Consider the following 26,121-nt stretch of genomic DNA (forward strand, 5'->3'; position numbering starts at 1 on the left):
CCAATATGTGGATACAGACAGTACTCTGGTATAAGGCCTGGGCCCCATCAGGTCAGCAGGGGTACCAGGGTCCAGCAGCGGTTGGCCCTCACCAGTTGTGCAGACCCATTACAGAACTGTTATTAACAGAGTCTGCCAAAAGAAAAGCCTGGACCCCATCAGGTCAGCAAGGGTACCTTGGTCCAACAGTGGGCAGCCCCAGAACAGTCTACACAGCTTAGTTTGGGAAATTCTGATCCACAGGGTTGGGGCCCAAGTTGCCATCTGATCCATAGCCGTCATATGGGATGATGGAGACGGGACTACTAGAGCTTTTGATCAGGTTGGGCAGCCAGGCTTGGTCTCAAAGCACAGCATGTAAAGCTACTGCATTGACTGCTGCAAAGTCACTGCACACTGAAAAGCAAGAGGAGCCCAGAGAGGGGGTGAATGGGCAGAGATCCACGTCACTGTCAAAAACTTGTCAAATAAACAAACCTTCTGTGCACAGCAGCCTACCCCCCCCCCCCCAATCCTCACCTGAGTTCCATCTCAATCCAGTGATGTGCACAAGAGCCTCAGCTGTCTGGGGACTTTCAATCCTCATTGGCTGAGAGCAAGGGGTGCCATTGGCTTCCGCTGCTGTCAAAGTCAGTGGGCCAATGAGAAGACTGAGGGCAGGGCCTGAATGGACACAAAGAGCAGCGACTCTGGAGCAAGCTTGCTCAGGTGCCCCCATAGCAAGCTGCTTGCTATCGGAGCACTTGACAGGAGGGAGGGGCAAGGAGCTCCAGCAAGGGACCCGAGAAGAGGAGGATCCGGGCTGCGCTGTGCAAAACCACTGCACAGAGCAGGTAAGTATAACATGTTTGTTATTTTTTTAAAAACATAGTATTTAATATCACTTTAAATCTGACAGTACAGTAGTTGTAACCCTTTTCCCCCATAATCCAAAACTATTTTGTGTGGGGGCAGGGTTTAATATCACCTTTCCAAATAAGTTATACTACTCATAGTTGAAGTATGTTACCTATCTTCACACGTTTTAGAATACTATGTGCTACCAGCAGACATAATATATTTATAATGTTCCTCCTTTTCTCCAGTGAAGCAAAGAGAAGTACCCACTACTGTACTTTGTGATATGGTGGAGTATGTGACTCCTCTAATGCTTACATGACAACAATAGTGCCTGTTGATTGGCCCAAAGTTGTCCCTTGGGGGGTGGGAACAAGTTGGTTTAGAACGTAAACAAGGCTTTATTTCCTTGCTCTGGAAGGCCTTCCGAGACAATCATTGCAAAGAGAAGGTACAGTATTTGCTGCTGAGGCGAGGGAATTTAAAGCTTAACTCCAGGCAGATATAAAAGACACACATTAATGCAGCTCCATATTCATTAATACATCAATACATTTATTTGTTTTAGTACTTGACATCAGCCTCTTGCAGCCCCTGCACAGAAAGGAGGAGCAGACTGGTAGAGAAATAAGGTCACCTCTACTGTATGCTGCTTCTCCTTCACTGTCCAGTTACAGGGTGGGGGTGTGTCCATGACAGCTCCTGAACTTAGAGCAAGAGCACTGAATGATGATGGATGTCATTCAACTCGGAAATTGAAGATATCTAGTGGAGAAAGTGAAGTACTGTGGAGTACCGCTCCAGATTGAAGGTAAGTATTGCAGCAATTTGTGCTTTTTTTAAAAATATCTTTTAATGCCTTTTATTTATATTTACTTTTATTTTTTTAATGAAGTTCCTACATGGGTAAAGAAATGGATCGTGTTAAGAAGGCCGACGTGTTTGACCCATTACAGAAATCCCCACCTTTCTGCATAATAGTTAAACACTCATTAGGGTGTGAGGGTCCCCAGCCTATTATGACTCTTTCTTATGACTGTTTGCAGCTGTACCCTGTAGAGGTGATAAATAGGATAAATAATTACACCTGCAATTTACACGCAAGCATTATTACTGGCAAATGATTATGTGAGCGGATTTTAAATTAGACGAGAATATAAAAGACAAGCTCGGTGAAATTCACTCCATTACATGTAAAAGCTTATCAGAGATTTCCATCTTAATCTCAGGTATATGCTAGAGACAGAGAATTACGTTTTATAGATGCTATACAAAATCCCAGAGTTTCTATCAATTACAAAGCCCAGAAGCTTTCTCTGTAGGAACTGCTGGCAAAACAGATGTGAGTTCCTGCTTACTAAAGTGGAACAAAAAAAGTCATTTTCATTACACAGCTTGGGTTATTGCGATATATTTATAGCTAGAATTTAAAGGGGAATTTCAGCATATGTTATTCTATGGCAGTGGTCTCCGAACTGCGGCCCAGATGTGGCCGCTTTGCTTGCCTTTATCTGGCCCTCGGGGCCACTATTCCACCAACTGACACCAATGATGGAGCACCATTCCCCCTACTGGGATGTGAGAAGGTGGAAGTGCTTGCACACCTGTATTCATTCCCCCGGCACTATTCCTCAAATTAAAACCAATGATGGGACACTGAGGCTGGGGCATTTTCTACTCCTAATGACCACAGTCTGGCCCCCCTAAAGCCTGAAGAAAAGTAAACCGGCTCCTTGCTTAGAAAGTTTGGAGACCCCAGTTCTAGGGATTTTAAGCCCCCTTTCAGGAAGTACAAAAAAACCCCCTTGCACTGGAAGTGTTAAATAATTAACTGTAGCAGATGAGTAATAAGGTGCAATGCTTGCATTTCTCCTTGCTATGTCAGGCTCTGGTGCTCTCCTCCGCTCCAGCTTGTTGGTGGTTATCCGCACCTACTATGTAGAGCTATTGGCCCCGCACTGTAGCTGATGATGTCACCGAGCATCTTATAGAAAAGGCCTAGATAAGGTTACTTTCAAGTGGACAAATAGCAGCGGCCAGAGGAGGCCATTGGCAAGAATCAGTAGATTCTTGCTGGAAGTTGTAAACGCTGTCCGCGCACACTGTGCTCGGTACAAATCAATGTCTGACGCCACTGCTATTTGCAAGTAACCACTCATCCATGGTTACATGCAAACAGATCCCTCAGCTGACTCTGGATGCAGTCAGTGTGCATCCAGGAGTAAGGTCAAGCCGGCTCCTTGGTGGCATCCATAAAATGTAAGTCTTTATTGGTGTCAGAAACCATGAAATCAGGCTGAGACAGAAGTATAGTTAAATCACACTTGTTTTATAATAAAAGTAAAAAGAAAAGAAAAGTAAAAAGAACAAACGTAGTCAAAACATAGCCAAAGTTCAGTAACCAGAACGGATAGTCAGTCAAGCCAGAAGTCAGGGATCAATATAGTGGAACAGCAAGCAGGATCTGGAGCCCGAAGGGATGTCAGCAAAGCAAGTCTTGAACAGGAATGCAGGAGATCGTTTCTGTGATGTTGACCAAGGCAAAGGCAGAGCTCCTCTGGACTGGATGGCTTAAGTAGGCAGGACTGACGAGCAGGATATCATCAACAACGGAGAGAGATGGGAGCTGGCAATCAGCCGACAGCTGAGCGACCAGCTCAGAGAAGGAAGGGCTGAGCCCAGCCCTGACAATTGGCTACATAATAGAACATAACAGGCTAACTAAATAGCCTCATAGATAGGTTGTTTTAGCCGAAACATGTTAGCTTGTTACTGTTATGTTTTACTATGTAGCCAATAAAGACTTACATTTTATGGATGCCGCGAGTAGTCGGCTAGTCAGCTTGTCCTTACTATGAGTTCAACTTTTGGAGTATGGAGGCACTTTAGCCAGATCACCGGTTCCCAGGCATAAGAAACTCAGTTTGTTTGTGTAATGCAGCAACCAATCTGCCCTGGCCACCCATGTGAATGCAGCATTACACCTTCTCCTCATCCCCTAGAATTACCAAGCATTTTTACCCTTGCAGTGCAGAGGAGGGGGTTGTATAGCAAGGAAGGGAATAATTATTGCGCTACCCTAAAAAATGAGGATGGACAGTGAGTGAGTAAGCTGCTACAAACCATGTGACAAGAATGAATACCATATATTAAATAAATGTAGCGCTAAATCAACTTGTATAAGTAATAAATGTGCACGTGCATATAATGTCCCAAATAATGCCGTGTGGCTGTCAACACAAAAGTCCACAATCAGGGTAAATGAACCATGGGGCAATACATGCAACTTCTCAACGATGTACTCAGAAGTCTTCAAGGTAAGTAGAAGGATGGAATACGCTTACCAGCTGTGTTGGATTCTATTGCCATAAGCATAGAATCAGTAAGACTTTGTGCCACCAAGGGCAGAAACATGAGGTGATGGAGGCAAGGGTAGAGCCTCTATGGTGGAGGCAAGGGTAGAGCCTCTCTCGGCTATGGATGTCCCTTCTGGTCCACTAGAACTGGGTCAAAGATGATTTCCACAGATCAATAGTTCCTTGATGCATCTTTCTCTGTTGAAAAGAATTTGCTAAGGCAAATTCTTTTCAACAGAGAAAGATGCATCAAGGAACTATTGATCTGTGGAAATCATCTTTGGAAATCATCATTTGCTAAGGCAAATTCTTTTCAACAGAGAAAGATGCATCAAGGAACTATTGATCTGTGGAAATCATCTTTGACCCAGTTCTAGTGGACCAGAAGGGACATCCATAGCCGAGAGAGGCTCTACCCTTGCCTCCACCATAGAGGCTCTACCCTTGCCTCCATCACCTCATGTTTCTGCCCTTGGTGGCACAAAGTCTTACTGATTCTATGCTTATGGCAATAGAATCCAACACAGCTGGTAAGCGTATTCCATCCTTCTACTTACCTTGAAGACTTCTGAGTACATCGTTGAGAAGTTGCATGTATTGCCCCATGGTTCATTTACCCTGATTGTGGACTTTTGTGTTGACAGCCACACGGCATTATTTGGGACATTATATGCACGTGCACATTTATTACTTATACAAGTTGATTTAGCGCTACATTTATTTAATATATGGTTGTATAGCAAGGGTCGTTTTTCTATGTAAATCCCATAAATGAGCTTTTAGGCTTAATGTACACGGGACGTTTTACAACCTCTCCTGAACAATTTAACTTGACAGATAGTAACCCACGTTTAACCACTTGCTGACCAGCTCACGTAGTTATACTGCGGCAGGTTGGCAGCGCTGCGCGAATCGCCGTACCTGTACCTCAATCCGCCCGCGGGTCAGGCGGACTCGATGTTTGCCGGCGACCCGTGATCGCCTAGTACAGAGGCAGGACAGGGGATCTGCCAGTGTAAACAAGGCGGATCACCATTCTGACAGGGGACATGACAGAGATCTTCTGTTCCCAGTGTACAGGAACAGTGATCTCTGTCATGTCCCAGTGAGCCCATCCCCCCTACAGTTAGAACACACCAGTGTTAACCCCTTCCCTGCCAGTGTCATTTTTACATTGATCAGTGCATTTTTATAGCACTGATCAATGTAATAATGTCACTGGTGCCCAAAAAGTGACATTTGGGTTAGATTTGTCCGCCGCAATCTCGCAGTCCCACTAAAAATCGCAGATCGCTGCCATTACTAGTAAAAACAATAAACAAATAAAAATAAAAGTCCCTAAATCTATCCCATAGTTTGTAGATGTGATAACTTTTGTGCAAAGCAATCAATAGACGCCTATTGCGTTTTTTTTTTTTTTTTACCAAAAATACGTAGACGAATGCATATCAGCCTAAACTGATGAATAAATGTGTTTTTTATATATTTTTTTGGATATGTATTATAGCAAAAATTAAAACAATTTGTTTTATCTTTTTCAAAATTGTCGCCTTTTGTTTGTTTATAGCGCAAAAAATAAAGGTGAGGTGATCAAATACCACCAAAAGAAAGTTCTATTTGTGGGGAAAAAAAAGGACGTAAATTTTGTTTGGGTACAGCGTCGCACGACTGCGCAATTGTCAGTTAAAGCGACACAAAAAAGGGCCTGGTCATTAAGGGGGCAAATCCTTCTGGTCCTTAAGAGGTTTAAAAACGTCTGTTTTGCCGCGTTCACATGCTGCGTTTATCCGCATTTGCATTTAGAAGTGTTTTTTTTTTTCAAATAGTCAAAAATTAAAAGCGCTTGTAAAAAAAAATGCGGCGAAACATGAGTTACCGCGTTTACGTGCGTTTACAAGCTGTTACAGGCATTTGGTGTTTCAAATGCCTCTGAACATCCATCCTGAACGCATTTTTTTGCTTTCCAAAAAATGCTTCTAAACTGAACTGCCTGTAAACGCCCCTGTGTACATGTACTGATAAGATAACAGAGGAGAGTTTCGGGGGAGCTGAAAAAAAAGCCCAACTGCTCCTAAACGTCCGTTTACCAGCAGCAGTGTACATGAGGCATAAATGTTATTTACAATTCTACTTAGCGCTCTGCCCAGAGCTAGATATCCAAATGTGTTCGGAGGTATTCATTGACTGTGAGTTGGTCAGATTTTAAAGGGGTTGTAAACCCTCGTGTTTTTTCCCCTTAATGCATCCTATGCATTAAGGGGAAAAAACACCTGGCAGTCACCGGCCCCCCACCCCCCTTTTTACTTACCTGAGCCCCTTCATCTCTTCAGGGGGGCGCGCTGTCCCTCTCTCCACGGGGTCCAGGCTCTTGATTGAATAGATTGATAGTAGCGCAGCCATTGGCTCCCACTGCTGTCAACCAAATCCAATGACGCGGGGGGGCGGGCCAAGTCCAGCATTCGTGTCTGTGGACGCAAATGCTGGACTCGGGAGCGCGCATGCTAGGTAACCCCCTCGGGAGAGCACTTCTCCTAGGGGGATATCTGATGCGGGGAGGAGCCTCGAGAGCCACCAGGGGACCCCAGAAGAGGACGTTTGGGGCCACTCTGTGCAAAACGAGCTGCACAGAGGAGGTAAGTATAACATTGTTATTTAAAAAAAAAAAAAAAACGATCCTTTCCAATCACTTTAAATCAGTTCAGCTAGGCTCCCAGGCCACACCTCTCTATATCAGTCTTAATGATAGGCACTGGTGGCTGACCTAAATGATAATGATATACTTACAGCAGAAGTGCTTGTAATGAGAGACGAGTACATTGATTCATGAATGTGGCAGACTTGTTAAATGTCACCTTCTTTCTAATCAGACATTTTCAACGTGCCTGATTATATGGATGTAGATTTGTCCAGCCTGCAAATTATCTTTAAGATTGACTTTATTTGAAAATTTCCTGATTCTCCGTAAATCGTTATATTCAGGTAGAGCCACGATCTGCCGAGAGAAAGGTGAGATTCACCGGGTTTTTCCTAATTGGAAAAATGATTCGCTCATCTCCACTTTTAGCACTACCATTCGTATAAAATGAAACCTTGCAAACAAGAGTGATCATATTCAAAGTGCCTGATCAAGCAACTAACAGTCATCTTTATCAAGGTCAGAACTTAAACTAGGAGTAAACTCCCATCTCTGACTTGTACCTACAGGTAAGCCTATAATAAGTCTTACCTATAGGTACTGTAAATATCTCCTGAAGGTGCTGCGGCACCATGTGGTTTGGTGTGTGGGAATTAGCAAATGTGTAACTATCTAATGGCACTGCTGCGCGTCTACCAAAGGACAGTGCGCTTCTGAGTTTGTCAGGAAAACCACATGATCCTGACATGCGAGCGTGTGAACCTAGCCTTAAGCCTCTTACACATGATTGGACTTTCCGACGGGAAATGTTCGGTGACAGGCTGGTGGCAGAAAATACGACCGTTTGGACGCTCCATCAGACAATTGTTGTCGGATTTTCCGCCAACAAATGTTGGATGGCAGGTTTTAAAATTTTCCATGGACAAATGTCTGTTGTCGGATTTTCTGAGCGTGTGTACACAAGTCCATCGGACAAAAGTACAAAGTACAAACACGCATGCTCGGAAGCAAGGATGAGCCGGAAGCGGTCGGTCTTGTAAACTAGCGTTCGTTATGGAGAATTAACATTCGTGACGCGGCAAATTATGAAATCTCCAAATACAGCGCACATTCTCTTCTTCTTTAATGGGATAATAATGAAGCTGCTTTGCTGGTGATACTGATGGAGTTATTGCAAACTAATTTTCAAAGGCGTTTTTTTTCTAGTGATAGAATAATATTATTATGCTTTTTTTAGTTTTCTATTTGTGCAAGTTACCACAACACCATTATCCCGAAGTTTTTAAGATCAAAGATACAACTATGTTGGTGTCCCTTGTTAATTTTACATTGTATTTTTTTTAAATGTAACTGCCTACTCCCAAACTGTCATTTGAAGTAAAACAGATAGCCAAGTATTATTCTACACAATTTTTTTAATGTGCATAAAAAAAAAGAAAACAAATAAAATTAGACATGCTATCTGCCAATAGAACTTAACCAAAAAGTGCATTCTATGCATCCAAAAATATAGAGAATATACCAAATCAAATTATTATTATTCAACCAAAAAAATAATGTCAAAGCAATAACTCCAAGGCCAATAATAAATAACACGTTATCTCCTCCGATTCCGCAACATGTCTGGTTGACGAACGGCCGTTGAGAAACGAACTGAAAAGCACAAAATGAAAAGCGTGAAATGAAAAGTGCGAATCAACACTCACCAAACTTCTTCTACGAAATTAGCAGAAGGAGCCCAAAGGGTGGCGCTAAAGAGCTGAAAAACCATGTAGTACGTCACTATGTTCGTGATTGTTGGCCAACAGTTGTGTGCCGTGTGTTTGCAAGACAAGTTTGGGCCAAAGCCCTTCAGACAAAAGTCTATGGTGTCAAGCGTGTGTGGCGGCAACCAGGTGTGGTTTGGCCATAGAGCAATTGTATGTGCAGTTTACCTGCGGTTTTAGGTGTGCTCCTGATGAATTCTATTGAACTGTGTGTTTTCTGAACGCTTTGCTTTCATGAAAACAGTCTAATAGAATTTAATGGGAGTGCACCTAAAACTGCAGGTAAACTGTACATACAATCGCGCTGCGCAGTGTGAACCCGCTATTAGTCCCTGTTCTCATTTACAGTGGCTTTGAAATCACGTGACTTCACCTGAAATCGCACAAATTCAAAGCCACATCTCAGTGCAACTTTGGGTGGCACTTTGAAGACATCTGTGGGGCTTCATGATGTCATTTGAAGTCGCACCCGAAATCGCAAACGTAGTGCACATACTACTTTTTCAAACTGATGCGGCACCGCAAAGTCGGCGTTGCATCAATTTGAACACTGCCATTACCGACACTATGATGTGACTTGTAAAATCCAATGACAAATCGCTACAATATGAACTAAGAGAGAAGAAAAGAGTGAATCGGTGAGGAGGTTGGGGTGGTAAGAGTATGTGCTAATGAAGAGCAAAGTGATGGAGTGCAGAGAATGTGCTAGGCTGCATGATGGGGACAAGACAATTACAAGAGCTAAAAGCAAACTGGGATGGAAAGGATGTAAGATCAGTGTGTGGAATCCTGAGCTGAGACCAGAGGCTACAGGACATGTGTAGTGGAGATTTATGAGGGGGCAGCAGATAAGAGAAGGTTAAGGGAAAAATGAAAGAAGGCAGAGGTGCAAGGAGGATCGGTGCTGACTTAAGCCTCGTACACACAATCGGATTTTCTGACGGGAAATGTGTGATGACAGGCTGTTGGCGGAAAATCCAACCGTTTGTACGATCCATCGGACAATTGTTGTGGGATTTTCCGCAGGCAAATGTTGGATGGCAGGCTTTAAAATTTTCCGCGAACAAATGTCTGTTGTCTGTTATCGGAGGACACGTTATCTCCTCCGGTTCCGCAACATGGCTGGTTGACGAACGGCCGTTCAGAAACGAACTGAAAAGCATGACATGAAAAGCGCAAAATGAAAAGCGCAAAATGAAAAGTGCGAAATGAAAAGCGCAAATCAACACTCACCAAACTTCTACTAACATGAAATTAGCAGAAGGAGCCCAAAGGGTGGTGCTAAAGAGCTGAAAAAACACGTAGTACGTCACTACATTCGTGTTTGTTGGCCGACAATTGTGTGCCGTTTGTATGCAAGACAAGTTTGGGGCCATCACCCTTCGGACAAAAGTCTGAGGTTTTGTCTGCGGAAAATCCGATCGTGTGTACGAGGCTTTACTATGATGATCGTGCAGAAAAGATAGAGAGAGTGGTGTAGATGGGGTGGAGCGGAAATGAGCCAGACCATAATGAGATTAACAGGGAAGAACGTAAAGTGTCCCGGGAAGGAGAGCAAGTTGAGGGCAGGAGTGTGGCTTGCTGGAGGAGAGAGTGATTATTAGCCACAGTAAATAGCAGAGATAAGGCAGAGTTGGATGAAAGGAGGAGTCGGGGAATCAGTAGATCATGTGGAGAATACACAGTCACTCCGGCGCGCGCGCCTGCTATCCCAGTCCCGCGAGCCCACCTATAGCTACGACGGATCGTGGGATTGCGCCGACCTGCCGCAGTATAATGATGGTGGCTGGTTGGCAAGTGTTTGATGTGCAAAAAAATTTGCAAAAATATTAGGATACTTCTTGTGTTGTAGCACAGTGGCTGAAATCTGAACAGTCAAACAGGTGTGATCTTACTGATAACAGTAACCAGAACAAAGAGAGAGGGTGAATCTCCCTAATGGGGACACAGACAGCAATAAAAACCTGACAGGGGTTCCTCTCCCTGTCCACTTTATCCAAAACTGAAAAAAATAAGTTTTGGTTGCAATTGCACTTTAAAGGTTGACTGCAGACAAATAGCTAAATACACAATTAAAATATATACAGTATCTCACAAAAGTGAGTACACCCCTCACATTTTTGTAAATATTTTATTATATCTTTTCATGTGACAACACTGAAGAAATGACACTTTGCTACAATGTAAAGTAGTGAGTGTACAGCTTGTATAACAGTGTAAATTTTCTGTCCTCTCAAAATAACTCAACACACAGTCATTAATGTCTAAACTGCTGGCAACATAAGTGAGTACACCCCTAAGTGAAAATGTCCAAATTGGGCCCAAAGTGTGAATATTTTGTGTGGCCACCATTATTTTCCAGCACTACCTTAACCCTCTTGGGCATGGAGCTCACCAGAGCTCCACAGGTTGCCACTGAAGTCCTCTTCCACCCCTCCATGACGACATCATGGAGCTGGTGGATGTTAGAGACCTTGCGCTCCTCCATCTCCTGTTTGAGGATGCCCCACAGATGCTCAATAGGGCTTAGGTCTGGAAACATGCTTGGCCAGTCCATCACATTTATCCTTAGCTTCTTAAGCAAGTCAGTGGTCGTCTTGGAGGTGTGTTTGGGGTCGTTATCATGTTGGAATATTGCCCTACAGCCCAGTCTACCAAGGTAGGGGATCATGCTCTGCTTCAGTATGTCACATTACATGTTGGCATTCATGGTTCCCTCAATGAACTGTAGCTCCCCAGTGCCAGGAACACTCATGCAGCCCCAGACAATGACACTCCCACCACCATGCTTGACTGTAGGCAAGACACACTTGTCTTTGTACTCCTCACCTGGTTGTCGCCACACACGCTTGACACCATCTGAACCAAAAAAGTTTATCTTGTTCTCATCAGACCACAGGACATGGTTCCAGTAATCCATGTCCTTAGTCTGCTTGTCTTCAGCAAGCTGTTTGCGGGCTTTCTTGTGCATCATCTTTAGAAGAGGCTTCCTTCTGGGACGATAGCCATGCAGACCAATTTGATGCAGTGTGCAGCGTATGGTCTGAGCACTGACAGGCTGACCCCCCCCCCCACCCCTTCAACCTCTTCAGCAATGCTGGCAGCACTCATATGTCTATTTCCCAAAGACAACCTCTGGATATGACGCTGAGCATGTGCACTCAACTTCTTTGGTCGACCATGGCGAGGCCTGTTCTGAGTGGAACCTGTCCTGTTAAACCGCTGTATGGTCTTGGCCACCATGCTCCAGCTCAGTTTCAGGGTCTTGGCAATCTTCTTATAGCCTAGGCCATCTTTATGTAGAGCAACAATTCTTTTTTTAGATCCTCAGAGAGTTCTTTGCCATGAGGTGCCATGTTGAACTTTCAGTGACCAGTATGAGAGAGTGAGAGCAATAACACAAAATTTAACACACCTGCTCCCCATTCACACCTGAGACCTCATAATACTAACGAGTCACATGACACCGGGGAGGGAAAATGGCTAATTGGGCCCAATTTGGACATTTTCGCTTAGGGGTGTACTCACTTTCGTTGCCAGCAGTGTAGACATTAATGGCTGTTTGTTGAGTTATTTTGAGGGGACAGCAAATTTACACTGTTATACAAGCTGTACACTCGCTACTTTACATTGTAGCAAAGTGTCATTTCTTCAGTGTTGTCACATGAAAAGATATAATAAAATATTTACAAAAATGTGAGGGGTGTACTCACTTTTGTGAGATACAGGGGGTTATTTACAAAAGGCAAATCCACTTTGCACTGCAAGTGCACTTGGAAGTGCAGTCGCTGTAAATCTAAGGGGTAGATCTGAAATGAGTGGAAGCTCTGCTGATTTTATCATCCAATCATGTGCAAGCTAAAATGCTGTTTTTATTTTCCTCGCATGTCCCCCTCAGATCTACAGCGACTTTACTTTCAAGTGCACTTGCAGTGCAAAGTGGATTTTCTTTTAGTAAATAACCCCCACTGTGTATGGGATGAGATTTACCTGCCAAGTTTGTAATTTTTTTGGGTCACTCTTGATATTTACACAACCTGCCACATAACACAGTCAAGGTGGTGACCTGACTTTTCCCTGCTGTAGTTAAACAATACAGGCTGCTGGTCGTCCCCAGACTGTGTGGTTGATTTACTAAAGGCAAATAGACTGCACTTTGCAAAGTGCAGCTGCACTCTGCAAGTGCAGTTGCTCCAGAGCTTAGTAAATGAGCAGAAGTTCTGCTGACTTTCATCATCCAAACGTGTGCAAGCTAAAATGTTGTTTTTTTTTTTTTTATTTTCCTTATATGTGATTGGGTATTCTTTGCAAAGTGAAGCTTTACCTGATTTACTAAGCTCTGGAGCAACTGCACTTTGCAAAGTGTGCAGTCTATTTGCCTTTAGTAATTCAACCCCCAATGGCTCCTGCTGTTGTGTGAGCCAGTGAGAGAGAGAGAGATATGCTACTCTCATGCATATCGCTGGATCAAGATCAGACTTAGGTAAGTATAAAGGGGGCTGGGGGGGAGCTGCACTCAGAAAGTTTTTGACCTTATTGCATAGAATGCATTAAGGCCAAAAACCTTGAGCCTTTAGAACCCTGTTAAGTATGCTCCCTATCAGGACATGTGCATACATCCGATTCTAATCAGCTCTGAATATTCCTCTCTATCTCCCAACTTGTTGCTGTGCAGGAGATTACAAGAGGCTGATATCAACACTAATTACATTTAAAAGTATATATCATTTATTTTAAACGACTACATAACTGCATTATATTGTACTTTCTATCTGCCCGGTGTTAAGTTTTAGGGCCGGCTCACACCAGAATCACAGAGGAATGCAGTCTGCATTCCTGCGAGATTCCTGTGCGTTCCTCTGTAGTGTGATTGCAAAACGCACCAAAACGCACAAAAAGCAGCACAAAAACATGCCACACCAAATTACATGATATTGCAGTACTGTGCGATCTGGTGCCCACAAATGCATTGCGTTTGCAATCTGCATTTGAGGTGCCGTTAACAATATATTGGCACCTGCAGCAGATCGCAGACAGTGTGTTTTGAATGCGGTGCGGGAAACACGCATGGAACGCCTTTTCCACACCACGTTCCGGTGTCAGATAGAACATGGTGGCGCCAGATGGAGCTGTAGCCGGGCATGAGACGATCTCTGCGGGTCAACGCTGGATCCACTGGATAGGTGAGTATCTAAAATTTGCAGATACCACCATCAGGTAAGTGTGGGAAAATAAAAGTGTGGAAGTCGGCCGAAGTTCCTCTTTAACTTGAATTGCAGTAAGGCAGTCAGTTGAAAGTAAATGGACCTTGTGGGTCTATTTATAAACAATTTGCTGTGCGAATGTGACAAGCATTTGTACAGCCGCAACTAAAAATGTTGTAGTTTGTCTAACATGATTATTTTCTATGGTTGTTAGCGCCCTCTAGTGGCCATAACAGGGTATTTTTTCTTGCAAGTCTTCAATCAAGAAAGTTTCACATTATGTTCACTAGAAGGAAAACTGAGGCTGATCAGGATAGTGATAATGATGGCAATGATAATAAAGCAACCTAATGGGGAAGGAATCAGAAAATGGAGCTTTTGTTACTGTGGGTTTCATTTGTTGGTAAAGCCTTTCCAGTTTTTAGCATTTCTGATTTGTTGCTTTTCATAACACCTTACAAATTATGTAGTTATCAAATTGCTACCGTTTAATGTTTTCCAGATGAACAATGCATTTTGATCCATGTAGTATTTATAAATACATAAAGAATTAACCACACTGTTATGTCCTCCAGTAAAAATATGTCCTTTTCCTGCAGAAATTTTATAATAAATGTACAATAATAATTACAGTTTTAATTATTAATTAAGGTTAAACCATTAAAATTGCAGAATGAACTAAAATAGATTCTGTATATGGCTGTCCTGAATATTACTTCACTTAAGCGTAATGATTACACGGCAGAATATTTAATTTTAGTACAGGAAGTATATATTTCATATTTTTTTATTTTCCTTCTTTATTCTATAAAATTCAATATGTATATTTCTGGTGAAGGTTTACATTTTTTGTTTTGTTTTTAAGTTTCAGGGTCACTCATGACCACCTTCATGCAAGGCACGATGGCATCTGAGAGGCCCTGAAACCTAGTAGGTATAGTTATTGTTGTCACCCTAAAAGAATTAGTCCAGTCATTGGTAGTTGTTGTATTTTTTTTTATTTGCACGGCAAAGAAATCCCTGTGGTTAGTCTACACTAGGCAAACTAAGTCTGGGTATTCGATTTACTAGACATTGGCTTAACCCAATTAACCACTAGACCAGGGGTTTCCATTGGCTAAATCCGACCCACTGCAAGATTTTATTGGCCCTCTGATGTAAGAGATCCTGATGTAAGGGGGTACTGAAGGAGTCTGTCATATAAGGAGGGACTCTAATAAATGGGGGACCCCGATTTATAATGAACTTTGATGAGGACTCTGTTGTAAATTGAATCTATGAATGGGGGACTCCGATTTAAGGGGAGACTCTGATGGAGACTCTCATATAAGAAGGGGGAACTCAGATGTAAGGGGGTCTTCACATTAAATGGGACTTTGATGGGGACTCTGATGTATGGGGAGACTAACTCTGATGAATGGGGACACTGATTTAAGGGGGACTTTGATAGCGGCTCTGATGTAAAGGGAGATTCTGATGGAGACTTTCATATAGGGGGGGGGGGGGGGGGGGGTTGATGTAAAGGAGACTTTGGTTTAAAGGAGGACTTGGATCTAAGGGAGCTCTGATGGGAACTCTGATGTAAGGGGAAACTCTGATGGGCTGAGATGTGTTTGGAATGTATATGCTTTGTTTTACTGAAGTTTGTTTTTCTGGTGTTTTAAAATATATCCTATTGATTATAAAAAAGGAAAACATATTTATTCACCTAAACTTGATTCACTCGTTCATAAAACTGCAGCCCATGAATATTTGTAAAATATATGATGAGGCCCTTATAGTAAAATGTTTGGAGACCCCTGCAGTAGATCATTAGAGCTTACTTTTTTAGATAACAAAACTCTTCCTTCCTTCCTTCCTTCCTTCCTTCCTTCCTTCCTTCCTTCCTTCCTTTCCTTCCCTTCCCTTCCCTTCCCTTCCCTCTCTTTTTTTTCTCTTTCTTCCTCACTTCCTTCCTTCCTTCCTTCCTTCCTTCCTTCCTTCCTTCCTTCCTTCCTTCCTTCCTTTCCTTTTCCTTCCTTCCTTCCTTACTTCCTTCCTTACTTCCCTTCCTTCCTTTTCCCTCCTTCCTTCCCTTCCTTCCTCCCTTCATTCCTTATCTTTCTTCTCTTCCTTTTCCTTCCTTCCTTCCTTCCTTCCTTCCTTCCTTCCTTCCTTCCTTCCTTCCTTCCTTCCTTCCTTCCTCCCTCCCTTCCTTCCTTCCTTCCTTCCTTCCTTCCTTCCTTCCTTCCTTCCTTCCTTTCCTTCTTTCATTTCCTTCTTTCCTTCTCTTTTTTCCCTTCCTTCTTTTCCTTTTCTTTCTTCCTACCTTCATTCCTTCTCTTTCTTTTTTCCTTCCTTCCCTTCCTTCCTTCTCTTCCTTCCTTTTCTTCCTTCCATCCTTTTTTCTATTCCTCCCTTCTTCCACAGGAAACAGTTTTGACAAAATGATTTTAATGTCTGGGATATTTTATGCTTTATTCCTTCCTTCCTTTCCTTCCTATCCCTTCCCTTTCCTTCCTTCCGTTCCTTCATTTTCTTCCTTCCACCCTTCTTTCCTTCCCTTCCTTCCTTCCTTCCTTCCTTCCTTCCTTCCTTCCTTCCTTCTTTCCCTTCCTTTCCTTTCCTTTCCTTTCCTTTTCCTTCATTTTTTCCTTCCTTCCCTTCCTTCTCTTCCTTCCTTCCTTCTTTCCTTCTCTTTCTTTCTTTCCTTCATTCTCTTCCTTCTCTTCCTTCCTCCTTTCATTCCTTCTCTTTCTTCTCTCCTTCCTTCCTTTCTTCCTTCCCTTCATTTCCTTCCTTCCTTCCTTCCTTCCTTCCTTCCTTCCTTCCTTCCTTCCTTCCTTCCTTCCTTCCTTTCCTTTTCCTTCCTTCCTTCCTTCCCTTTCCTTTCCTTCCTTCCTTCCTTCCTTCCTTCCTTCCTTCCTTCCTTCCTTCCTTCCTTCCTTCCCTTTCCTTCCCTTTCCTTCCTTCCTTCCTTCCTTCCTTCCTTCCTTCCTTCCTTCCTTCCTTCCTTCCTTCCTTCCTTCCTTCCTTCCTTCCTTCCTTCCCTTTCCTTCCCTTTCCTTCCCTTTCCTTCCCTTTCCTTCCTTCCCCTTTTCCTTCCTTCCTCCCTTCCTTTTTTCCTTCCTTCCCTTCCTTCTCTTTCTTCCTCCCTTCTTTCCTTCTCTTTATTTCTTTCCTTCATTATCTTCCTTCTCTTCCTTCCTCCTTTCATGCCTTCTCTTTCTTCTTCTCCTTCCTTCCTTCCTTCCTTCCTTCCTTCCTTCCTTCCTTCCTTCCTTCCTTCCTTCCTTCCCTTCATTTTATTCCTTCTTTCCTTCTCTTCCTTCCTTCCTTTCTTCCTTCCTTTCCTTTTCTTTTCCTTACTTCCTCCCTTCCCTTTTTCCTTCCCTCCTTCCTTTCCTTTCCTTTCCTTTTATTTTCCTTCCTTCCTCCCTTCCTTTTTTCCTTCCTTCCCTTCCTTCTCTTTCTTCCTTCCTTCTTTCCTTCTCTTTCTTTCCTTCATTATCTTCCTTCTCTTCCTTCCTCCTTTCATGCCTTCTCTTTCTTCCTTTCCTTCCTTCCTTCCCTTCATTTTCTTCCTTCTTTCCTTCTCTTCCTTCCTTTCTTCCTTCCTTTCCTTTTCTTTTCCTTACTTCCTCCCTTCCCTTTTCCCTTCCCTTTTTCCTTCCTTCCTTTCCTTTCCTTTCCTTTCCTTTCCTTTCCTTTCCTTTTATTTTATTTTCCTTCCTTCCTCCCTTCCTTTTTTCCTTCCTTCCCTTCCTTCTCTTCCTTCCTCCCTTCTTTCCTTCTCTTTCTTTGTTCTCTTCCTTCCTCCCTTCATTCCTTCTCTTTCTTCCCTTCCTTCCTTCCTTCCTTCCTTCCTTCCTTCCTTCCTTCCTTCCTTCCTTCCTTCCTTCCTTCCTTCCTTCCTTCCTTCCTTCCTTCCTTCCTTCCTTCCTTCCCCTTCCTTCCCTTCATATTCTTCCTTCCTCCCTTCTTTCCTTCTCTTCCTTCTCTTCTTTCTTTCCTCTCTTCCTTCCTTTTCTCTTCCTTCCTTCCTTCCTTCCTTCCTTCCTTCCTTCCTTCCTTCCTTCCTTCCTTCCTTCCTTCCTTCCTTCCTTCCTTCCCTTCCCTTCCCTTCCCTTCCCTCCCTTCCTTTCCCCTCCTTCATTCCTTCTCTTTCTTCTCTTCCTTCCTTCTCTTTCCTTTCCTTTCCCTTCCTTTCCATTCCTTTCCTTCCTTTCCTTCTTTTTCTTCCGTTCCTTTTTTTCATTCTCTTCCTTCCTCCCTTCATTTCTTCTCTTCCTTCCCTTCCTTCCTTTTCTTCTTTCCTTTTCTTCCTTCCATCCTTCCCTTCTTCCACAGGAAACAGTTTTGACAAAATGATTTTAATGTCTGTGATATTTTATGCTTCCTTCCTTCCTTCCCTCCCCTTTCCTTCCTTCCCTCCTTCCCTTCCTTCCTTCCTTCCTTCCTTCCTTTCCTTTCCTTTCCTTTCCTTTCCTTTCCTTTCCTTTCCTTTCCTTTCCTTCCTCCCTTCCTTTTTTCCTTCCTTCCCTTCCTTCTCTTCCTTCCTCCCTTCTTTCCTCCTCTTTCTTTCTTCCCTTCCTTCTCTTACTTCTCTTTCTTCTCTTCCTTCCTTTTCTTCCTTCCATCCTTCCCTTCTTCCACAGGAAACAGTTTTGACAAAATGATTTTAATGTCTGTGATACTTTATACTTGCACTTAGAAGTTACAAAATGTACTACTTGGCGCACCTATACTGGGGGGTTCATAAAGAAATGTAATCCTTAGGGAGTCACTGATACTGGGGGAGAGGGGACGTCCATAAAACAGTGGCTTATGGACATTTTACCCAAATGAATGAATTAATTAACCACTTGACCTCCGAAGGATTTACCCCCCCCCCCTCTCATGACCAGGCCACTTTTTGCTAAACGGCACTGTGTTACGTTGACTGACAATTGCGCGTTCATGCAATGCTGTAACCAAAGAAAGCGTATGTAATTTTTACTTTTGGTACCAATGACACTGGCTAGGAAGGGGTTAAACATCTAGGGAGATCAAACGATTAAATGTGTGCTTTTACTAGGGCTTAGAAGTGGATTGTATTCCTTGCTTTGCAGGAAAAGAAAATTCATCACTTCCCCCCGTCAGGATGGAGCTCTGCCCTGTTTACATAGGCAGAACTCCATCCAGCCTCCGACGAGAACACAGAACAGCCACTCTGTAGCAGTTTAGCTGCTATGGGGCAGTCGGGATGTCACTTTTCTTTCTTTTTTTCTTTTCTTTCCTTCCTTCAAAAACATAATTTGGGCACCCTAAAGCTAACATACAGGAGTCACAGAATTTTGTTATGCTCATATTTGTGGTACATAGCAATGATACAATACCAATTTGGTTGCACAGAAACAACATTTAGGATATCTCAGGCGTTCGTAAAGCAATGAAAGCAATGCACACTTGCTCTAGTTCTAAAAGCTTTCACACATCCTGGGTGGAAGTGAATCTTGGATAAAAGTTACGCAAACCTTTTGTGAATAAATAAAGTAGAATAAATTTGTTTTGGATAGAGTTGGAAATGGTTAAAACCACTATCATGCTATTTATTGCTGTCTGTGTCCTGCTAGGGAGACGTCATGTAATTTCCTGTCCTGGAGTTGCAACAGGAAATTAGATTAAGGTTGGGTTCACATATGTGCGGCCACGGGATTCTGCCTAGGGTTCAGTGCGTGTCTGTTCACCAGTTCAGGTGCGATTCAGGTCCAAATTTTTGCCTGAATTCGCATTTGAACCGGACTCAAACACTCACAGGACCCATATGGAATCAGCTTTGCGGCCATCCCGGACTTGTGTGGGCCATCCCGGACTTGTGTGAACCAGCTCCATTGAGAGCCGGTCACACTCGCATTTCATGCGAACTGTATGCGGAGAAACCAATTGAAAGGAAAGAGGTGGGCGGTAAAGTTTCCAGAAAGTATGTGCACCAATCCCTAGGCAGGGGGAGGAGCCCCTGCTCTGCAGAGAAGGATAAGGAAGTGCTACCACGTGTACCTGATTGCTGGGTGGAAAAGATGGCGCAGCCTGGAGATACCCTGTCGGATTGGAAGATGTATGTTCTGGTCGTTGGCCCTGGTCTGAGCGAGTCTAAGGGCATCCTGACTGACACGGATTACAGTACACACCTAAGAGTAGCCTTGCCCTGTATACGGCTGGAGGCTATGAAGAGTTGGGACTGATTTGTGGGAGGTGGTCTGGCCCGGCCATGCATTTGAGGCCTTGGATCTTCTGTGGACGCTGCAGGGAACCCCTGCTTGAGGTAGTCTCACCAGCCCAACATCCACGGACACTACAGGTGGATTGGAACAAAAATGTTGCCATCCAGGCAGGGAATGACATTGAGAGTCCTCCTGCCTGCTATCACCCGGCTAGTGAGAGAAGCTGCTCCTCTTGTTTCTGTAGCTGCTCCAGGACCTAGTGCTCTGGCTATCCCTCGAGGCCATGGTCGGGCCCACCTGCTCTCCTTGATGGTGGAACCACCGGGGCAAACAGGCACTGGAGCCGGGTAAGCCTGCAAAGGGTGAAAGTAGTGTACCAGTGGGAGAGGTGATACCTGTGGCCATTAAGGGAGACAATGCTGTGTTGCCATTCGAAACCAGCTCCACGCACAACTATCTCCCAGCCGAAGAATGTTTCACTATCTCCGATTTGGATATGCCATCCGTTCGAGGCTCTGAACTGTTTTCGGACACTTTATCATGGACTGGGAAGTGGACTGATAGTGACGAGGAGCTATTGTGTGACCTAGAGGAGGATGAAATTCCCTCTGTGCCAGCAGCCAGTGTCAAAATTGAATTGTCTGCCAGTGCAGCTCCCTCCTTATGCAACGCCAAGTCCATTGAGGAGGATGGTTGGGCAAGATGGGTTCCTAAAGTTACATTTACTAAGCCAATCTAGTTGACCAAGTTGATTGTAAACCAGACATTATTATAGGATACCCAGTCCAACGTGCACCAGATGCACGGGTCCTAACCAGGTACGGAGACCCTAAAACACTGCCCAGGCTGTCCAAGACGCAGCGCATAATCATTAAGAAAGTGGCTGAGGAGTATGGCTTCCTGTATCCCTACATACCGGTCCTTCTAGAGGAAGAGATCCAGGATAAGGAAACACAATGGGTAGATGAACCTGTACGGAGTTTTCTTCGGATCCCTTTACGATTAGATTTCCAAAAGTTGTCACCCAAGATAGTTGAGAGATATAATTCGGTGCTACAAACTTGGGGCTATGGTCACAAAATCAACTCAGATAATGTTACTATTCACTGGCCGAACAAGAAGGACATCTGTCACTACATTACCACTGTAAATACAAGAGGGGAAACCCTGAGGTTACGGGATCCTAGGTATTACTGGTAAATGATATTGAATTGTGTTCCTTTACTGAAACTGAATGGATTACAAATGTGTGCTTTGTGGAGTGAGGACGCTATGCTGGAAGCCACTCCACTTTCTTTGCAGAAATGTTGCTAGTGGGGACACTCCTGTTTGGCTGTACTACTGGGACTGTGTTCTGCTGGCAGTTGCAGGGAGTGTCTACTTGAGTCACACTGGCTAGTGTTCTGGAATTGCTAGTGTTCCTCCACTTGAAAAGTAACAGGTTGATCTGATGGTCAGCGTGTTTGTTCTTCAACAAGTGAATAAATCTTTTCCCAGTCCCTGGCTGTTGTGTGGACAGACTGAGATTACCAATGTAAGGGAACCTATTTCAAGAAGTGCGTTTCCTTGTACCATGGCATGGCTGCTTGTTGTTCGAATGCAAACATGCATTCTTTCCCCAGAGTTGTCCCTAGGAAGAAGGGAAACTGCTGGGAAATGTTGTTCCACCCTGAGTAAAGGATTGATGGCCTTTGGGGCGCCAAAGACACTGTGGTGTTTAGTCGGTTAGGTAGAATAAGCTGTGGCAAAGAGGGCAAGTTCTCACCTTAAAATTGAAACATGGACTGAAAAGTACACAAGGATTGTTTTTTTGAATGTGCTGGCCTCCTGTTGGCATGAGAGTGCCAGCCTGAGTGAGCCATTGCTCACATTATACAACTGTTGCAAAGTAAGTTTCTTTAGATCTGTTATGAAAAAGGGGTGGCACCCTCGGATGGGGGTGGGGCCCAGTTTTCATCCGTACTCATGTTTAGATATGTCATAAGGTATATTTACACTGGTTTGCTGCTCTCGCCTGAGGGTAATTAATGTTTACTCAACACTCACTATATATATATATATATATATATATATATATATTGCACTGTGTTATTGTAGGGATAGGATGTATTTCTATGCTGTCTATTTTCTCTTTCAGGTGTTCCTGCACCCCATGCGTCTTCCTTGGCTAAGGAGAGACAGTGACTTCAGCTTTTATAACCAAGTTAATATTTTCTAAAATTTACCAGGTGTACATAATAGATAGATAGTTAGGATATAAGGCTACTGCTTTATATTTCCCCCTTTTATATCGTTCAGGTGGCATGTCACACATAAAATTGTATATATTATCTGCTATTTATATGCCCTTGTGTGAAATGCCACTTGCCTATGTATATTCACTGTTGTTTATTTCATGGGGTACGCCACATGTCTTGTTGTTATTATTTTTTTCTTCTCTCCTTGTTTCCCCACCCATCCCAGTTTTGCCAGGACATCCACTCTCAGGCTTGAGAGATAAATTATTTTCTTGCAACGATATGTTGTTTCCGAGGCAGGGGAAGGATGTAGCACCCTGGTGTTTGCTAGTAAATTTAGTTTGCCAGGTGTTAGTTGCCCTGGTTAATCGTTAGTAGATCCACTGATTCCTCTCTAGTTCTGGACTTGCTGCACCTTCTCTCTTCTGTCGCTAGGTGACGTTATGCTGGTGACATTAGATAGACAAGCCATTAGCAAGGTCAGGTTATGAATGGATGGGGTGTCTCAGCCAATAGGTGGGGGTTTCTTTAGTCCCTTGGCCTGCTGGGAGAGCCTATTTATTTGGGTGGCGTCAGGTGATCGGGGTTCTGTGCCAACTGGACGGCTGCAGGTGGGTGAACGTGCTGCCCCGGGGCTGCTAGGCCAGAAGCCTGAGGCCTATCCCAGGGACATCTGGCTGCTAGGCTGTCTAAGGGCCTATCCAGAAGCAGGATAAGCAGCACAGGGTTGGGACTGCAGGACTGGAGTCCAGCCGAGAGTAACGGTTCAGCCGTACAGGGAACCAATTGTGGTCGGAGGTAGAGGGGAAGCTGTTGCCACTAAGGGACCATCCACCTTGTTATCGGAGACCACTGTGAGTAAGCTGGAGCCAGTACCAGAGTAGTCTTCTCACCAGAGTGGGATGGTGAAGAAGTGGGAAAACTTCAGCAAATGCCAAGCCAGGGACCCAGTGGGACAGCAGAGGTGACACTTGAGGAGCATCAGTGAGTGCCAAGCCAGGGACCTAGTGGGTCAGCAGGGGTGACACTTGAGGAGTATCTGTGAGTGCCAAGCCAGGGACCCAGCAGGGAAGAGGGGGTGATGCTTGAGGAAGATACCGAGTTATGGAAGTGTAAGAGCTCAGGGGATCAAGTGGCGATTAGGCCTGAGAGTCTAGTGAGAGACTTGAAGCTCATGAGTGAAGACCTATAGTGAGAGACTGTAGATTGCAAGGAGAACTATTTGTGTTACCAATAGCTAAATACAACTACCGTTAGTGACTGTTACAAGATTTGTTGCCATAGGAGACATCAGTCCTACCTATACAGAAGTGGTGTCCGGCTGGAGACCTTCCACTGTATAGCTGTCTACTTATAGAAGTCTCGGAGTCTGTCAATTGTCATTGCATCCACTTAAGGGTGTCCTGGCCCTAACCCTCTCTCCTACAGTTCTTGTTCAAGAGACAAAAAATCTCTTTGCATTCAAAAAGTGTCTGGCGCCCATCATTTCAGATTGTATTACACCCACCGTGCCTGGTAACCCACTCTACAAGTAAGGATGTCAGCTCTCCCTAACCCTTGAGGTCACCATTAGGCTTCTTAGGCCCCGGGACCTTGCTACATGTGTGGTGGCAACCAGATAAAGAGTACAAAGACAAGTGTGTCTTGCCTACTGTCAAGCAAGGTGGTGGGAGTTTCATGGTCTGGAGCTGCATGAGTGCTGCCGGCACTGGGGAGCTTCAGTTCATTGAGGGAACCATGAATGCCAACATGTACTGTGACATACTGAAGCAGAGCATGATCCGCTCCCTTCAGAGACTGGGCCGCAGGGCAGTATTCCAACATAACAACCCCAAACACACCTCCAAGATGACCACTGCCTTGCTAAAGAAGCTGAGGGTAAAGGTGATGGACTGGCCAAGCATGTCTCCAGATCTACACCCTATTGAGCATCTGTGGGGTATCCCCAAACAGAAGGTGGAGTAGTGCAAGGTTTCTAACATCCACCAGCTCCGTGATGTCATCATTGAGGAGTGAAAGAGGACTCCAGTGGCAACCTTTGAAGCTCTGGTGAACTCCATGCCCAAGAGGGTTAAGGCAGTGCTGGAAAATAATGGTGGACACACAAAATATTAACACTTTGGGCCCAATTTGAACCTTTTCACTTAGGGGTGTACTCACTTTTGTTGCCAGCGGTTTAGACATTAATGGCTGTGTGTTGAATTATTTTGAGGGGACAGCAAATTTACACTGTTATACAAGCTGTACACTCACTACTTTACATTGTAGTAAAGTGTCATTTCTTCAGTGTTGTCACATGAAGAGATATAATAAAATATTTGCAAAAATGTGAGGGGTGTACAAGTCCATCTATTTCAACCTTTTAGTTCAGCTGTGTCCTACTTTTCTGGATGCTGCTAAACGCAGCGCACATTTGTAGATCGACCTGTGCGTATGGCCCCATTGGTTCCCATAGTGCTGCATTTAGATGCATACAAATCTATACACTGTACGCATCTAAACGCTGTGTCTTAGATGCCCATGTGAATGAGCCCTTAGTGGTCCACTATCACTAAGGAGACTTTGAAGCTGAAAAGATAACAGGAAATTATATTGGCATGTATTGTATATGTGTGCTTGTGATAAAAAGATGAAAATTGCTACTGTCAGAAAGTTTTTTGACTCTTCTGATTTGCAGTAAATTGCGGGATTGTATGACAATCATATGGTTTTTGTGCAGTAAAATAAAGCCATAGCACTGTCTAGATGCTAGAAGGAATCAGCTGTCAGGTTTGAAATGTATTGTAGCAGTGCCCATACATAATTAATACTGTGTACTGTGTACATGATTTGGATGTACTCTGGGAGAAAACAGTGACAAGGTAAACAAGCGCCTGAGTGTTACGTGGAAGAACTGCCGACATTTGTAAGACTTTGTCAGTGGAATCTGAACAAGCGGCCCTAGAGCTATGACATTAATTGACTGCAATTCAACAGTCAACCTACACACTCCATGCCACTTGATAACCGAAGAAAAAGATGAACATTTTGTCTTTTATCACAGTATAGAGCAGCTAGGGTATTTAAAGTGAACCAGCAAGGGTAAAGACAGCGGAGATTCTATCAAAGTGTATGTCTCTGCAAAATAAGAAATAAAAAAAAAAAAAAAAAATATATATATATATATATATATATATATATATATATATATATATACTTTGGTGGGCATACACATGTATATAATATATATGTGTTTGTGTGTGTGTATGTGTGTATATATATATATATATATATATATATATATATATATATATATATATATATATCGTTACATATCTGAATGCGGTTCCCCCACTTACATCAGGGTCCCCAGGGATCCACCACCTACATCAGGGTCCCCAGAGAGCCCCTCCTTACATCAGGTTCCTTAGAGAGCCCCCCCCTAAATTAGGGTCCCCAGAGAGCCTCCCTCCTTACATCAGGGTCCCCATGGATCCCCCTTACATCAGGGTACCCAGAGAGCCCCACTTACATCAGGGTTCCCAGGGAGCCCCTCCTTACATCAGGGTCCCCAGAAAGCCCCCCTTACATCAGGGTCCCCAGAAAGCCCCCCCTTACATCAGGGTCCTTAGAGAGCCTCCTCTATATTATGGTCTCCAGAGATCCTCCCCTTACATCAGGGTCCCCAGAGAGCCTCCCCTTACATCAGGGTCCCCAGAGAACCCCCCTAACATCAGGGTCCCCAGGGAGCCCCCCCTACATTAGGGTCCCTAGAGAGCCTCCCCTTACATCAGGGTCCCAAGAGAGCCTCCCTACTTATATTAGGGTCCCCAGAGCCCCCCTCATTACATCAGGGTCCCTGGAGAGCCCCTCCTTACATCAGGGTCCCCAGAGAGCCTCCCCCTACATTAGGGTCCCTAAAAAG

The 26,121-nt window shown here is 43.9% G+C and overlaps 1 protein-coding gene across 3 annotated transcripts in view; it reads left to right on the top strand.

Moving 5' to 3' along the window:
* Nucleotides 1–26,121, top strand: part of TAFA1 (TAFA chemokine like family member 1) — a 635,622-nt gene that overhangs the window by 590,980 nt on the left and 18,521 nt on the right. The window contains exon 6 of one of the 3 annotated variants that reach the window (XR_012235239.1): nt 14,664–14,732. The exons of 1 other annotated variant lie outside the window; for it this stretch is intronic. Coding sequence is in view for 1 of the 2 variants with exons in the window: in XM_073592204.1 (XP_073448305.1) it covers nt 14,664–14,681 (18 nt within the window). In the remaining variant the exon portion in view is untranslated. The remainder of the gene's footprint in view (nt 1–14,663; nt 14,733–26,121) is intronic. One more of the 3 variants, XM_073592204.1, reaches the window with a different exon arrangement.

The sequence above is a fragment of the Aquarana catesbeiana genome, linkage group LG07, assembly GCF_042186555.1.
Source record: "Aquarana catesbeiana isolate 2022-GZ linkage group LG07, ASM4218655v1, whole genome shotgun sequence".
Classification (NCBI taxonomy): Eukaryota; Metazoa; Chordata; class Amphibia; order Anura; family Ranidae; genus Aquarana; species Aquarana catesbeiana.